The following is a 16,052-nucleotide window of genomic DNA, read 5'->3' as shown; positions in this document are numbered from 1 at the left end:
GCGCGCATAATTTATTTGCTACGTATAAAGTCAAAGATACTTTTTATATACACAATAGATGTTGAATCATCTTGACTTCTTTGTATATACTTCTTTTAATATTTTGTAATATGATTCAACATCTTTTATATATATATATATATAAATATCTTTTGACTTTTTGTATATAAGTTAAATTGTGGGTGATGAATTACCTAATTATATGAAATCCATCACTTTAATGTTGACACAATATGGACATCGTACCTATGGTAATTAATTAGCACCTAATTGTTCCAAAATTCACCATCTAATAGTACCATTGAGACATGATTTGATTGACAACAACATTTGTGAAACAAATTCATTGAAAAGGAAGAAAATTAAACAAAGACTATGAGAAGAACTAAGAAAATAAATAAATGTGGTCCCCGAAAAACTATAACAATTCCATGTCCAAACAGTTTTTCGAAATGATATTCGGAAAAAAGTGATAATTCATGGCTAACGAGGCACTAAATATATTTTGAATAATTTTATCTTTTAAGTTTGTTCCAATGAGAACTAGTTAACTTCCTGTATCTTGATACTATACTCGTTAAAAAAGTAAATAGAATTCTTTAATTGTCGTAAAAGAATTTCAATCTCGAATAAAAAAAATCTAATGGGAATATTATTTAATAGTTATGTTGTAATTGATATTATATAGTTGAGATAGACAAGAAAAATGGAATAACGAAAGAAAGACGTACCTTTTTCACCCTTAATGAATTTTCAAAAAGAAAAAAGTAATCTACATCATCTCACTTTGCATTGAAAGTTTGTTATATTAACCCTCTATCACTTTCAATAACAACAATACATTCAGTAAAATTTCACAAATGGAATATGAAAAGAGTAGTGCATACACAACTTACTCTTATTTTGTGAAGATAAAAACGTTATTTCTAAAAGACCCTCGATCATTCAGTAAAATTCCACAAATGGAATATGAAAAGGATAGTGCATACACAACTTACTCTTATCTTGTGAAGATAAAAACGTTATTTCTGAGAGACCCTCCTATGAAGCATTACATTCATGAATAATAATGAGATACTACAATTTTTATTATTTAGGTCAATTTCTTCTTGTTTGCTCTTGATCAAAACTTTTAAAGAATCAGTGTCATTTTTTGTCATCACTATATATATATAGGAAGAACTATATATAGTGGAAAAATGAAAAGGAATAAATAGACCATTTGGTATTTTTGGGCCACTGATAGAAACATGAAGAATAAATAAATATACTATAAAGTTTTTATAGAAAGAGTGCATGTACGTAACTTCTAAAGTTCATGCACGGTTTCCAAAATAAAAATTGTATGTTAATAGAAAGGGTATAACATGATTGCATTTTTGACCTATTTATTCTCCACATACCCTTCCCACTACTCATGTCTTTCCCATTTTAGATCTAAAAGCGATTTTAGCGATTCAACTGAAACTCTGAAATTTATAATCATATATATATCATATAATATTTTGTCGATTCAACTTAACTCTAAAATTTATAATCTTATATATACTATATAACTTTTTAATTATGAAGGAGATTCAGTTAAACTTTGCATTACCTAGCTCCACCTCCATACATAGAAATGTAAATGTATACGAATAATAAGATGACATTTATTCTGAACTGACTAATTTTAGATCGTGGAATAATTTTCTCTCTATTACACACATTAGGAATGAGAGCACATGCAATGCACGTGCCATTGGTGATGGTGAGTTGAAAATTGGTTTGGTTGAATGAAGAAAATATACCTGGATAGGGTCAATTATTACTGCAGAGAATATTGTAGGATATATATTATATTATATGATCAGTAGGATCAAGCAGAACATTAATTAAATAATACATCAAGCCAGAATAAGTAGGTTATCCAAAATAAACCACACCAAAGAAGAGAATATTGTAGGATATATATTATATTGTATGATCAATAGGATCAAGCAGAACATTAATTAAATAATATATCAAGCCAGAATAAGTAGGTTATCCAAAATAAACCAAGATAGCTTGATGCACAAAGCATCTCACCTTAACAGGATCTAAGAAAGATCAGGTCGCACCCTAAGGGGTTTGATGTAGACCGTAGGCAAGGATTAGTGACTGTTTTCACTGTTCGAACCTCAGGAAAGGACAAGTCACACCCCCTTGGGGTGTGACGTAGACCGTAGGCAATCATTAGTGACTGATTTCACAGCTAGAACCTCGAGAAAGGCCAGATCGCACCGCAAGGGGTGTGATGTAGACCGTAGGCAAGCATTAGTGACTGATTTCACAGCTAGAACCTCGGGAAAGGCCAAGTCGCACCCCAAGGGGTGTGATGCAGACCGTAGGCAAGCATTAGTGACTGTTTTCACAACTCGAACCTGTGACTTATAGGTCAAACAGAGACAACTTTACCGTTGTTCCAAGGCTCCATAGGTAACAAATTGTAGCAAATTGATGTAAAACTAAGATTTTATATGAACATAAAGAAGATAAAAAGTATCTATACCATTTAACAGTACTGAAGGTGTGTACTTAACATAAGTATGCTGAAACTTTTTACATTTTTTCTATTTTTACATCTACTATATTTGTACCTTACTATCATCTATCGCAAACGTTACCATCATCGCATTCCTCTGTTTGCATGAAGCAGAACCTTCTGAAGCTCATCGGCGAGTCCTGATAAGAGCAGTGGTTTACAGATGATACCATTCATTCCGATCTTCAGGCATTTTCTGATATCTTCATCAGTAATTGCAGCTAAACCGATGATCAAAGGCCATGTCTGGCTTCGATGCTTTCGAAGTCTCATGGTAACTTCAAAGCCATCTAAATCAGGCAGGTGAAGATCCAAAAGTATAATTTGTAACAAGGACACAATGGGGCCAACAGCACCGAGGCATTCATATCCAGATGAAACTACAGTAACGATGCATCCCAATTTCTCGAGCATCTTCCTTGTTACAGCTCTATTCGAATCATCATAGTCAGCTAACAGAACTTTCACACCCTGTAAAACAGGATGTGGATATGTGGGATCAGAAGATTCCACATATTCGGACATGCCTATGGGAATTAACGGCTGCCTTTGGAATCCGACAATGACAGCCATGCCTTGATCAAAACCTTCTAAATTTTGGATTATAAAGATGTCTCCTTGCATCAACTGTTTCGACATTTTTCACATACCAGAAGGAAGTTATGATAAGGTTCAAATTCAAATAGCTAATATAAGGACATAAAATTCAAAAAGTACTAAAATAAACACGAAAATAAAAAGCTTACATGAACCAACTTCCTGCAAACAGCAAAGCTCAAACTCTCCTCAATCTCCTCAATGTAGTACGTCGGAGTAGCAGGGGTGATCTCTGACTCAGATCGATTAATTTTTGTGCAAATTTCAAATTTGATATAGACAATGTCATTAGATGAGTTTGATCTCGGTGTTTTCCAACTTACATCATTTTCACTTGCTGAGAGAGCTCTGAAGGTAAGATGTCCTCCGTTGGTGCCATTCAAAAGATTTCCGATTATATGAAGCAAAACTTGAAAAAATCTTCTTTCATCACCCATGACTTGATTAGGAAATGATTTTTCAACCTCAATGGTAATGTTGTATCCCTTATACATACACAAAGATTTAGCGATACAAGCAGATTCTCGTATCAAGGAATGTAGCTGAAAATGCTTCATTTCCAATGGGAATTTTACGTTCTCCTTGGTTGAAGTAACTATAACATCATCCATCAGGGTGGAGACAACATTGCTGGATTTGATTATAGAATGCACAAGAAGCTGTTGTTCATCTCGTAACTTCTCTTCCTGCAACATCGAGAGCAGACCCAAAATTGAGTGCATCGGTCTTCTCAACCGATGGCTCATAACCGTCTGAAATGCACTCCTAGCTTGACTTGCTCTAAGAGCTTCCTCTCTCGCTTTTTGCAGTGCTTGATTCTGTTCTGTCAATCTGTCTTTGATATACTCAGATTCTTCAACCACTGCAGCATGGGACAACGCCACAGCAACTTGATCAGCTGCAGCCGTGACTATTTCAATTTCCTGGTTAAGCCAAAACCTACCATGTCCACTAGGTTGAACCAAAACGAGGATAGCATAACATTGCGAGACAATCTCATGAGTTTCACCTCTGAAATTCGAGACCATCAGCATTGGAATCCTAATAGCAGCCACAGTTTCTGGCTCACAACTCCCTCTACTGCTTGCAGCAGCAAGTCGGGAGCCCGCTCCAAGTATCTTTACATCATCACTCCCCTTGATCTCTTTTACTTCTTGATCACTAATCGGGATAGGCACATTATACATACTCGAAACATTCTCCCTTGTAGTATCATGAGTCATTTTCATCTCGGTTCTGTTCTCATTAGGCATCCATATAACACAATTCTGCAAACTCAATAACTTCGATAGCTCAACAAGAGTTGTGTAGAGTATTGTATGACGATCAATTGACTTCCGGATCTCATTGGTAAGCATCCGAACATGCAGTCCAAGTTCCTCTTTTTGTTTTATTCTTCCAACTTCTCGATCAAGATCACGATTCTTTCGTCTCAGCATAAATTCCCTTGCCTTGGCTTTAAGCAGCAAAGGGATGAGATTCATAAGTGTTATAGCGGTGAGCATCGAGACTAATGCAGTGAGTAGTTTGCAAACAATAAGGGCAAGAATAAGGTGAAATGTGTATTTGCCAAAATGAGTCAAGAAGGTGAGAAAATGTGTTAAACCACATAGTACAATGAATGCTCCGAATTGAAAGAGCACCCATTTGAACGGAAAACTAGAACAGGTAACGAAGTAGATGATCTCGATTGGGATGGAAAAATAGGCCACTGCTATACCAAGATCACCAGCCTTTTGAACAAATAACATTGTTTCCATGCTCCAAAATGCATCACTATCATCACAAGGACATTCAATATAACCATCAACAACCCATAATGAAGCAACGATCGATAAAAACAACAACCATGATACTACTTTCTTCAACATTGCATCCAATAGAACTACTCTTGTTTACACCAATGCTGCTTAATGTACAATAACACGCCTGATCAATCGAGAACCATATATGCTCAATAACTGGACCAAGTACACAAGAACCTACAATTTATTAATTCTTTTTAAAAAAGGACACTACCATCATTATAAAATTTCACAGATACACACAAATGAATGCACCAACATCCACTTGCAATTAACATAAGCTGGTCAATAACCAAAAGGAAGAACCTACAACAACAAACCTAGTGTAGTCCCATAAGTGGGGTCTAGGGGCGGAAGAGTGTACACATACTTTACCCTTAACTCGAGCAGGTAAAGAGGTTGTTTCTAAACACGCACATCAGAGCAACTAAAAGAAAAATACAAAAGTAAAGAGGACATACAAAACCCCTACCTCGAGGAAGTAAAGAGGGTGTTTTCGAGAGCAGCTAAAGGAAAAATACAAAAGTAAAGAGGACATAGAAAACAGGAAAGCATAACATAGAGAAAATGAAGTAATAACAATAACCAACTAATGTGACAACTGTTACAAAATGATGAGTAACAAAAATAGTAAGACAAGACATATTTTCAGGACGAACTTAAGTGTCATATAAAATGGGACCGAGCAAAGTACTACTACTAGTATGAACTGGGGAAAGGAAGGGCCTTAAAAAGTGTCAAATACCAACTAAGCCCCACAAGGCCACAACTTAAAAGGCATCTATTTATTTCAATATCAAAATTTTGACTTTCACAAGACTAAATATAACCAACCACTCATAAATATAACCTAGTACAAGAGGACTGAGAAATTCACTGTCCACCTCAACCAATTTAACTACAAAACAAAGAAAAACCAGAAAAACTTTAAAATCAAAGCTAAATTCCATTAACAAGAAACTTTAACATAAACAAATAAATAAAAGAACTAAAACTCATGTACAACAACATAACCAGTCTAATTCAACAAATAGTATATGGGGACGATAGAATGTATTCAGACCATACCTCACCTCAAAAATTAGAAAGATTGTTTATGATAGACCTCGACTCAAAAAAAAAAAAAGTTTGAAAAAAGAAAAGAAGTTATGGTGAGCTAAATTTACCTGAAAGAAGAAAGGAAAAAAAACTCATCTTTCATTATCTGAGAAACATAAACCAAAAAAAAAGAGGCAAATAAACATTTACAAAGGCCTTTTGAGTCATCTTCTTTTCCAGCATTGGTATTATCAAAACAAAAAAAGAAAGAACAAAAAAACAATCTTTTGCCCACAAAAGCTCCAAATACTCAACTACTCAAAAAAAAAAAAGAACCAAAACCCAATGCACCTACAAGAAGAAGAAAAAGATCCAATTATCCAGATATAACAAATCGGGTACCACATTACTACCCGGGTTTCAATCAACTAATTAAAAATTTTCTTCAAGTAAAAACTGAGTTTTTTTTTTCATTTTAATCACCACCTTCCTTGTATACAAGCTAAAACATTATAAAGAAAAGATTTTTACACTTAAAAAAGAAAAAAGAAATGATTTTTACACCCAAAAAGGAAAAAAGATGAGATTTTTACACCCAAAAAAGAAAAAAAGAACAAAAAAGACAGAGAACTTCACTGATTCTTCAAGAATTAAACACCCTTTTCATTTTATTACCTTTTTCTTTCTCTTCTGAGCTCCAATGCAAATTTAATTTCAAGAACAGAAATTTCCCTTATGAAGAAAAAGTTGAAATGTTGAAGCACTGTTGTTTTATAGAGAGAAAAAGAGAGTGACCTTATACAGAGCAGAAAAATGCAAGCAAAAAAAGAGGTAGAAAAGACAGGAAAATCTAAGTTTGGGGGGTGGGGGTATGGGGTGGGGGTTGAGTGGGACCCACAAACCTTATATGAAGAGAACTTAGACACAATTCTACTCTTAAATGTCCTCTTCAACCTCCCTATAAAGTATACTTAAAAAAATTAGAAGCAAATCTTTTAACTACAATTATTATTTTAAGAAAATTATCATTAATTTACTTAGTTCTATTTAATACTCACTCTAGTTTGATACAGGTATTAAATTATTTCAAAATTATAGTGCTAAGATAATAATTTTTGGATTAATTTATCCCACTTGAAAAGTGGTGTAAATTAATCGCAAGTTAAATGGAATAAGATAAGGTATTTTAAAATTAAGTTTAGATTAGATTTATACTGCATTTAATTGATACTATAAATTTATCTTGTCAACCAAACAGAGTATAATTCTTAGCTTAAACTTAATTATGAAATACTTCATATTATCCAGCCTACCAAACGAGCCTTCTATGTCTCATCATTTTATAGAGGCTGAAATTTATATATGTGGTCCCTCAAATTTGACTTTTATTTTAATTTGATACCTTAACTAAAGGTGGTATTTTATTGAATACTTCAATAATTTTTAAAGTGTTGAATATTAAATACTCTCTATGTCACAATTTATGTGATATTTTTCATTTTTCGAAAGTCAACCAGTTTAAGTTTGATTGGAATTTTTGTGCGTGGAATCTTCAATTTTTTTTAAATGAAATTTATATATTTGTAAACTACGTAAAAAGTACTATAAGTTACAATAATTGACAATTCAAAATAATTACTCCTAAAAATGTCATATAAATTGAGACGGAAGGAGTACCTAATTGACAATTTCTCACGAAATTAAAGCGTGTGACTCTCAAATGTAATGACTTTGGCAAAAAAATCGAATCAACATTTGATATGTGAATCTTTTAAGAAAGAAGAAATTATTTCTAACTCTGATACGTAGTCGCTTGACAAAATAAAGTGTATCAGTATTCGACGCGTGAATCTTTTTTATAACAAGAAATTTTTTCTGACTATTAAATATAGTGGCTGGCCGAAAGAGCGAGCTAAATTAACATTTGATAGCTACTTGTGGCACATTTGGTTGATGAGTTAATCATAAGTGTCATATAAATCAAGAGATCGCTTGACACTTAAAAAACAAGGTTAAATTAGAGCCAAAAATCTAATTTGTATGCCCTATTTCTTTATATATAATAAGGATATTTAATTCAATTATCATCCTCGATGTAAATATTCTTTTTCTTCTATGACATAATGGGAAAAAATTTATTTGGAAGGCTGTAATTTATGAACCACCGTAGTTTTCTACTCCAGTTAATAGTTGAGCACATTCATTATTGTTGCTCTTGTTTTGTAGTGAATTTATGAATGTGAATACTTCTAACACTAAATTTGCAAAGACGCCTTTTAAAAAGACATTTTCCCAAATTGAAACATCACCATTATACTAAATTTATTCAATTCAAGTATGAATTTTTCTTTTCACATTTATTCTAACAGGACCAAAACGAGGTCAACCATGACGTGAGGAGCCATCAACATTCTTAATCAAATTTGCACATATCATCTCGTTTGCGTGTACCCTAGCTTACTAAATGTAGTTGTTACTATGCTTTATCGATACCTCTCCTTACTTTAATAAGCCGACTACGCACCTTGATCTTTTATTTATAAGCAAATACCTTTGATTTGAAAATGAGTCTTTCTAGTGAGAAGTCTAGAACTATTGCAAAGATGATGGGATTAGTCTTGCTAACTTCCTATTGAAAGATGATAGGCTTGGCCCAGACAACGTCCTAGGCGTAGGGGAGATCGGAGCAACAAGGAATGCCTAGACAACGTTTTTCTTCCTGGGCTGCAGTAAGTAGATAGATCGAGATATTGTTCCGCCCCTTGTCCCCGAATATAGGAAATATGTTCTCATAAAATCTTGCTCCAATTGCAAGGGAAAAAGGAGATGGGTGATCTAGGAACAAGAATGAGAGATTGAGGGTTGGTAGCCCCCTCTGATTGAGTATTGTTTGTCGCTTAAAATCTCTTTCAAATGAGTTATACTAACAAGCTTAGATGAAGTACAAACAATGTGAGTAACTATATGTAAAAGCCTTCGAGTATGATAACAAGAAAGAAGACAAGACTAACCCTCTTCTATTATTTTTTTTCTCATAGGAGAAATAAAGAGGGCCAGTTAAACATTTCCCTAACTACCATGCAACGAGAAAATCAGGTCGAATCACCAAAAGGAAAGTATTGTAAAGCATCGCGACATAGAAAACACGAGACCCCTACTAGCAAAAGGAAAATAGAGTCCATGGCTACACTCAATTCATTTATTTCTTCGAATTCTAAGTTCATCTTCGTCTCCCTTTTCCAAATAAAGGGACTTAAATCAATAAGATCTCTTGGGCAATCTATTATTCGGAGGAGGGACAAACAAAGGAAATCAAATCTTACTATTTACGAGACCCCACTTATAGAATTCCATAAGATATGTTATTAATAGTATAATTTGTGAGAAACAATTCACTTTGACTTGATCACCACATATATCAATGATTGTTAGTGCTTGATTATCCTAGTATAAATAATGTACCCATCCATGCTAGTTGCATGACGAGATTATACTCTACCATATTATTTGAGAATCATAGTTGACTTAATATTTATTTTAAAAGGGTAAAATAGTCAAAATGCTACCCTTATTAATATTCACCCTAAAGTGATCACCGTGATAGATGAAGACTTGATCATTTCTCAAGAACTTTTTGAGTGTAGGATTTCCCCCCATAGAACCATAAGAACAACAATACATTTAACACTAATGACAATCCACAACTTGAACAAAGTACAAAGGATTTTTTTTAGAATTTTCGTTAAACCTAATAACAATTATTTGTTAAATATTTAATGGAAATAAGATGATCAATTATAACAAACTTAAAGGATCACTATAATTTTTTCTTCAAATATAAGGTACTTTGTGTTATTTTTAAAATCAAAATATAGAGGTGGTACTCTCTTTCCACCCCAAACCAACCCACCTTTTTTTTTCCTTTCAGTTTGGCTTTTGTGAATGAAACAAATTAAAAGATGAACAAGACTTTGACCATAAATCCTATAAAGAAATTATCTTCGTTTACCAATTAAATTTCTAATATTTAATTATCTTCAACTTTTGAAATGAAAATTTCTCTCTTTTTCTTTTAGTAATAATTAGTAGAAGTGGTAAATATCATAGAGGCAACCAAGACATACCATTTTATTGCACTAGTATATGTTAATTAATTTTAACATATATTAGTGTAATATGTAATTTACCTTATCATAAAGGATCCTCAAAACTAGTCAAACAAAATTAATTCAGATATTTATTTATATTACTTTCTCTGTTTTAAAATACTTATTACGTTTCACTTTTTAAGATTAAACGATATGAATTTTAAATAATATTTTAAAAATTATTTTTTTTTCCATTTTTTCAATCGATTGAAAAACAAAAAATGAAGATGGACAAAAGATTTCTATTTTAAGAAAAACTACTGTGACTATAATTATTTTGGCACTATCTTTATTTTATATTTTTGTTCCTTAAATGGTTTGATAGAACATAGATTTGTCAATTAGCTAAAGTTACGTTCCGTCTATAACTCTCTAACTTTTCACATTAATTGGCTAGTTTTAGTTGTGAAAATTCATTTGGTTGGGTGAAACTAGGGGTGTTCCTGGTTTGGATAAAAATTGATTCGAATCGAAAAATTAAATTAAACCGATTAAATGAATCGATTTAATTTGGGTTTTGGTTTGGTTTGGTTTAGATTGTTAAGAACCGATAGTATTTGGTTTGGTTATGATTTTGTTCAAAAAAAATCGAAGAGATAACCGAACCAAACCAACAAGTTATATACATAAATTTTATTATTATACATACATAATATATTAGATTCATAAACAATTTTAAAGATTTTATATATGTTTCATCAAAATTTATGTATAATTTACTTATGAAAGAAAAAATGTCCAAGGTGAGAACATTTTTCTTATTGGTTTCATGTATATGAGTGTCTATGGAAATTCTTTGTGGGACTGAAAATGTCATTGTCTCTTCCTTCTAAGCCAAAATAGTGAATTTTGAAGTTTTATTCAGTAAATTCAATGATCAAAAGTTATGTCATGCTAGTCATTCTAACTATTTTTTTGTTTGAATAGATTGTTGTCACTTTTTTTACGTTTTGAATGAATTGTTTCTTTTATTTTTATGTATGGTTAATAACCGAATAACCGAACCAAACCAAACCAAAACCGAAAACAACCAAACCGATAAATGTATATTATATTTGGTTTGGTTTGGTTTTGATAATTTTAAAACCAATTAAGTTGGTTTGGTTTTGGTTTTGACCAATAACCGACCCAAATCAAACCGTGAACACCCCTAGGTGAAACAAACGAAGAAAAAATTATTTATTTTTATATTTTCTAGAAGTATTTAAAATTTAGCATCAAATGATCTCGTAGTTCTTTATGAATTTATATTAAATAAATTTATTTTTACACACATAAGATGAGATTCAGAAATAACATAGAAGAGATTTGAAAAAGATCATTTTCTTCTAATTCAAAATTATAAGTGGTCATAAGATAAACATGGTCGGTGCCTTGCCATGTCTCCTTCGCGGTATATAGATTGAAAATGAAGAAAATCCTATTCAGAAAAAAGAGACACTTATGAAGTGAACGTCATTTATTGAACTAAAGTGAAGTCTTTCTATTCCTACTTCAATTATAATTGTTCTCGCTAAAACACAATTTCACGATTGACCCTCCTAACTTAATTACCACTATTTTTCATTTGAATGACTTATAGGCATACCACGTATGAACGTATTTTTTAGACAATTAAGTACAAGTGTTTGCGTATTGCCATATGAATTCTATTTTCAAGTAAAAAAATACTCCCTCCGTCTACTTTGTGTGTTATTTTGCGCTTTTTTAAAGTTAATTTGACTAATTTTTAAAGTTAAATTAGATTACATTAATTAATTTGATATTTTAAACAAAAAATTTAGATATTCAAAAACTATACGAAAAGTATTATAAATTGCATTTTTTCGCATATCAATATGATGAAAAAATATATCGTAAAATGTTAGTCAAAGTTCTTATAGTTTGACTCTAAAAAAGGAAACCATGACAATTAAAAGTGGACGGAGGTAGTATGTATTAGTGGATTTTTTAATTTATTTTCTTATGTCCGATATAAAAAAATATTATATCGAAGTTATTTGTATATTATTTCGACAAACATTATATGAGTTGATCGAGGGTGAGAAAGTAGGGTGTGGGATGGTGGGGTTGAGGTTTAAGGAGGTGGGAGTGAAGATGAGGTGTGTTGATCGGAAGGACATGCTGTCAAGGTAAGAATATCACTGATGCGATTTGTTTTCCTTACTTTTTTTGACAAAAGGACTTGCTCAGGCATCTCATTAACAATTTTTCAAAAAAAAAAAAACATTTTTGCTTCCTAAAAACTTAACCAAACAAACTATAATATTTTCAAGTGAATTCAACTTTTCCAAGCAATCAATACACATTAATTTGATTGATATGATTTCATCAACATTAAATTCATCCAAGAAAACTAATATAATCCCTCATGAAATTTTTGAAAATTATATACATGTCTAGGAAAGTTTTCTTTGTCTACAATGGTGCACTCATGTTGGCCCCATAAAATAATGATTTTTTGTTAAATAGCCCCCCAAACAAAAACAAATTACATCAACTAGCAAATGTATTGGTTAGAAATAAAAGGTTTAAAATGTTCATTAATGTAATCATGGATAGGAGTTTAGGTGTATATTTTTTTTATTATAAGACTAAGTCAAAATTTAGTTAGATACATTGCATGAGAATATAAATATACTATTAATTTCAGTTAGAAAAAATTGGCAGGACCTAGTACTCCAAATTGACATTTTCCATAATCTTATCATATCAATATCATCATTTAGTATAAGAAGTTGATTAATGAAAAGTATAGTGACTAAACATAGAATTATGCTGGGCCTGGAATAACACTAATCCCTAAAAGTAAGCCACGTGTCGAAGGTGAATAAGCTTAATTTTTATTTTTATAAGATTGATTTGATTAATTTGAATTTACACCACTTAATACGTATTAAATATCAGAGTGCTTATATTAGTTTTTTTTTTATCCCCAAGTCTTGAATTTGAATAAATCTCGCACATTCCACCACAACACTTGGCGATAAGCTAAACTGATTGATGAGACTAATCATAAGTTAAATTGATATATAGAATAGACATGTTATTCTTTAATCAACTTATTCAATATGTGGTTTGAAATTTAGTTTGGTTGCTTAATGTAGTTTAATTGGATGACTTAATGTCATTTAATTTGGTCTTGAATAAATTGACACCTAGTCATTATTTCAAGATATTTTTTGGGGCGTTCATGTACACAGCATTTTGCCCTAACCAACTTTACATTAATCAAGTGTTAAAAGAATCTTAATTAGATTAAATCAATAAATAAATAATGCATTTATATATAAACTTTTAGTCGATTATGATTATGGTTTATGAATATATATTCTCGCCCAATTTTATAACTTACAAGTTACGAAATTTAATATAAACATAGAGTGCAAGTACTATTCATAGTTTTGCGCTCCTAGCTAGATCCTCAACTCTTTGTGTTGATTCAAATTCATTATTTCTTGAAGCTTTGTTATAATTTACCATTTTTAATATATATATATATATATAACAAATGATTTTGGTAAAAGGAAAGCAGAAAATTTTCTGATTCCTCTAACAATTATATATATATATATATATATATATATATAAGACATAATTTTATTTTAATTTATAAAACAAAAATAGACTTAAAATATTAATGTACCAAATGTGGACAGACATCTAGAGATTTCTTGTACTTAAATTAAGGAAGAGAAATAAACGTTAGCTTCCTTTGAATCATCAAATCTCTCAATAGGGCCCATAAAAATAAATATCATATTCATTATAAATACAATTTACTCCTATCATTTTAGCTTCCACAATCTATTTATGGAGTCACAAATCACCCTTGGAAGTTTGAATAATGATAAAAATTTATTCCGTTAGTGAGATTTATAGATCATGGGTTTGAGTGAAAGCAGCTATATATATTATATACTTGCATTAAGATAAAATATTTATATCACTCTTATTGAGGTGTGATCATTTTTCAAATTTTATATAAACGTAAAATGTTTTTGCATCGAATTGTCTTTTCGTAATCGGTTTTTATGCCTCTATGGAAACATTTTTTTGCACGTTGGCATTTAGAGTAGGTTAGGGGAGTAGGTGTAACAAATAGATTAGGATAATTCAACACCATTTTAATTAGAATAAATAACACGTGAATCTGTCTTGTTGTAGCAGCGTATTATGTTAAATAAATAAATAATACTTAGTAGAGGTGTATATAAATATAATCAATACTAAATTCTTTGATATTCAAAGTGATTTACCTTCTATATATATATTTCACATTTATTTATTTTTGCCATGATGTCCTAAATTTCACTTTGCTTAATTTTATGTGTCATGAACCAATATTAGGAGGACGTGATTGGATAGAGGCGGAGCTAAATTTTGAAATTGTGGGTTCTGAATTTGCTATCATATTCATATAGCTCGGTTTAATTATTGAATTCAGAATTAATTAAACATGTATATATATTTAATTTTTAAAAAAATATATAAATAGAAAATAAGTAAAAATTATGGAGTTTGTTGAAATCTATACTTAATATCGTAGTGAATTTTAGTTGTTTAGTTGATTAACTATCTAAACTTTCACGTTGTTGGTAAGAATTTGATTTTGCTTCTTTTAAGCCCCTCTTATTTCTCCTTCCCCTACCTCCAATTTATTTATTTATTTAAAATACTTAATATTTTAATTTTGCCTCACCAAACACTTAAGAGTGACACGTATCAAAGAAATTAAAGATGCTCATTTTTTTTTTAATTTCTGTTCACTTTGGAGGCAATTGAATATTTTCAAGTGAAGACTCTTATTATTGAGTTTCTATTAATTATATAAAAAAAACATGATTTATCAACTTTTCAAGTTAGGTACCTAGTTTTTGACTCAAAGACCGTATTTTTAGGGATTTGCTTAATTTCATTTCCTTTTTGAGGGTGCTAATAGCCTAATTAGTAAAAGGTACGGAAAGCACTATCACTTGTACATGTCTAATTATCTGGAAAACATCAGATTAAAAACATAACACTTCGTAAATGTCCCGAAAACTTATATCAATATTGAATTTCATGACAATTAATTAAAGTTGATAAATACTTTAGCACTAGTTATTAATGTGTATATTTATTGTTGTTGCAAATTATTTATATTGTATTGATACTCCTTCTGATCCATATTATATGATGCTTTTAACTTCGACATATCTTTTAAGAAATTCACAAACCCTTAAAAAGTAAGTAATATTTTCACTAAATTACTCATAATTAAATATTATTTATTTAATATGATTTAGTGATTATGTAGGTCCACTTATATTTCAATAAGAATATATTTAAAAGAAAATTTTATACCTACTTAATTATGGGAAGAAATCATTTATTTTGAACTAAATGTAAAAATTAAAAATATCATATCATATAATATAAATCGAAAAGAATATCATTGTTTTTGTTAATTGGCTGCCCCAAGATGTACCTTCAATTAATTAAGCAATATTTTCTAAAAGTCTATATTCATTGAATCTGCCCAATTTTCATAAAAATCCAAATTTTTAGCCGTCTACTAATTGTACTTCCTTTTTTATCTACTTCATTGATTTTGCTTATGCGACTTATTTATTGTCTTGTTAATTTCGTTGACATTAAAGCTCAATAAATCTAGCTAAGAAAAATAAAATTAAAGTTATATATGATATTAATAATCTAAATTTTTTGTTACACTATTTGTGTAATTTAACTAACTATAACAAATTTAATTTTACTCTATTTTTTTTCAATTTATTATATTAGACTTGACCACAAGGAGTTCTCTTATTTATAATTGGACGTTAATTTTATTGTATACTAAAAATTGACACGTCATTAATGCACAAAAGAAGTAATATCATATTTAGTCCCTAAGTTATT

General features: G+C 30.6%; 1 protein-coding gene across 1 annotated transcript; it reads right to left on the bottom strand.

Moving 5' to 3' along the window:
- Positions 1 to 2,524: 2,524 nt before the first annotated feature.
- LOC125839624 (ethylene receptor 2-like) lies at positions 2,525 to 6,784 on the bottom strand. The gene is made up of 3 exons (XM_049518618.1): positions 6,679 to 6,784; positions 3,310 to 5,089; positions 2,525 to 3,190 (listed from the first exon to the last, which is right to left on the bottom strand). Exons 2-3 carry the CDS (start codon positions 5,029 to 5,031, stop codon positions 2,648 to 2,650), a joined length of 2,265 nt encoding a protein of 754 aa, XP_049374575.1. The 5' UTR covers positions 5,032 to 5,089; positions 6,679 to 6,784; the 3' UTR covers positions 2,525 to 2,647.
- Between the last annotated feature and the right edge of the window lie 9,268 nt (positions 6,785 to 16,052).

The sequence above is a fragment of the Solanum verrucosum genome, unplaced genomic scaffold (genome assembly GCF_900185275.1).
Source record: "Solanum verrucosum unplaced genomic scaffold, falcon-dt-bn FXZP01000306.1, whole genome shotgun sequence".
NCBI lineage: Eukaryota > Viridiplantae > Streptophyta > Magnoliopsida > Solanales > Solanaceae > Solanum > Solanum verrucosum.
This window is presented reverse-complemented; position numbering and strand designations above follow the sequence as displayed.

Coding starts and splice junctions, on each gene's coding strand:
- LOC125839624 (XM_049518618.1), bottom strand. CDS start 5,031: ATGTTGAAGAAAGTAGTATCATGGTTGTTGTTTTTATCGATCGTTGCT. Junction 3,191..3,309: donor TTTGCAGGAAGTTGGTTCAT/GTAAGCTTTTTA, acceptor ATGTCGAAACAG/TTGATGCAAGGAGACATCTT.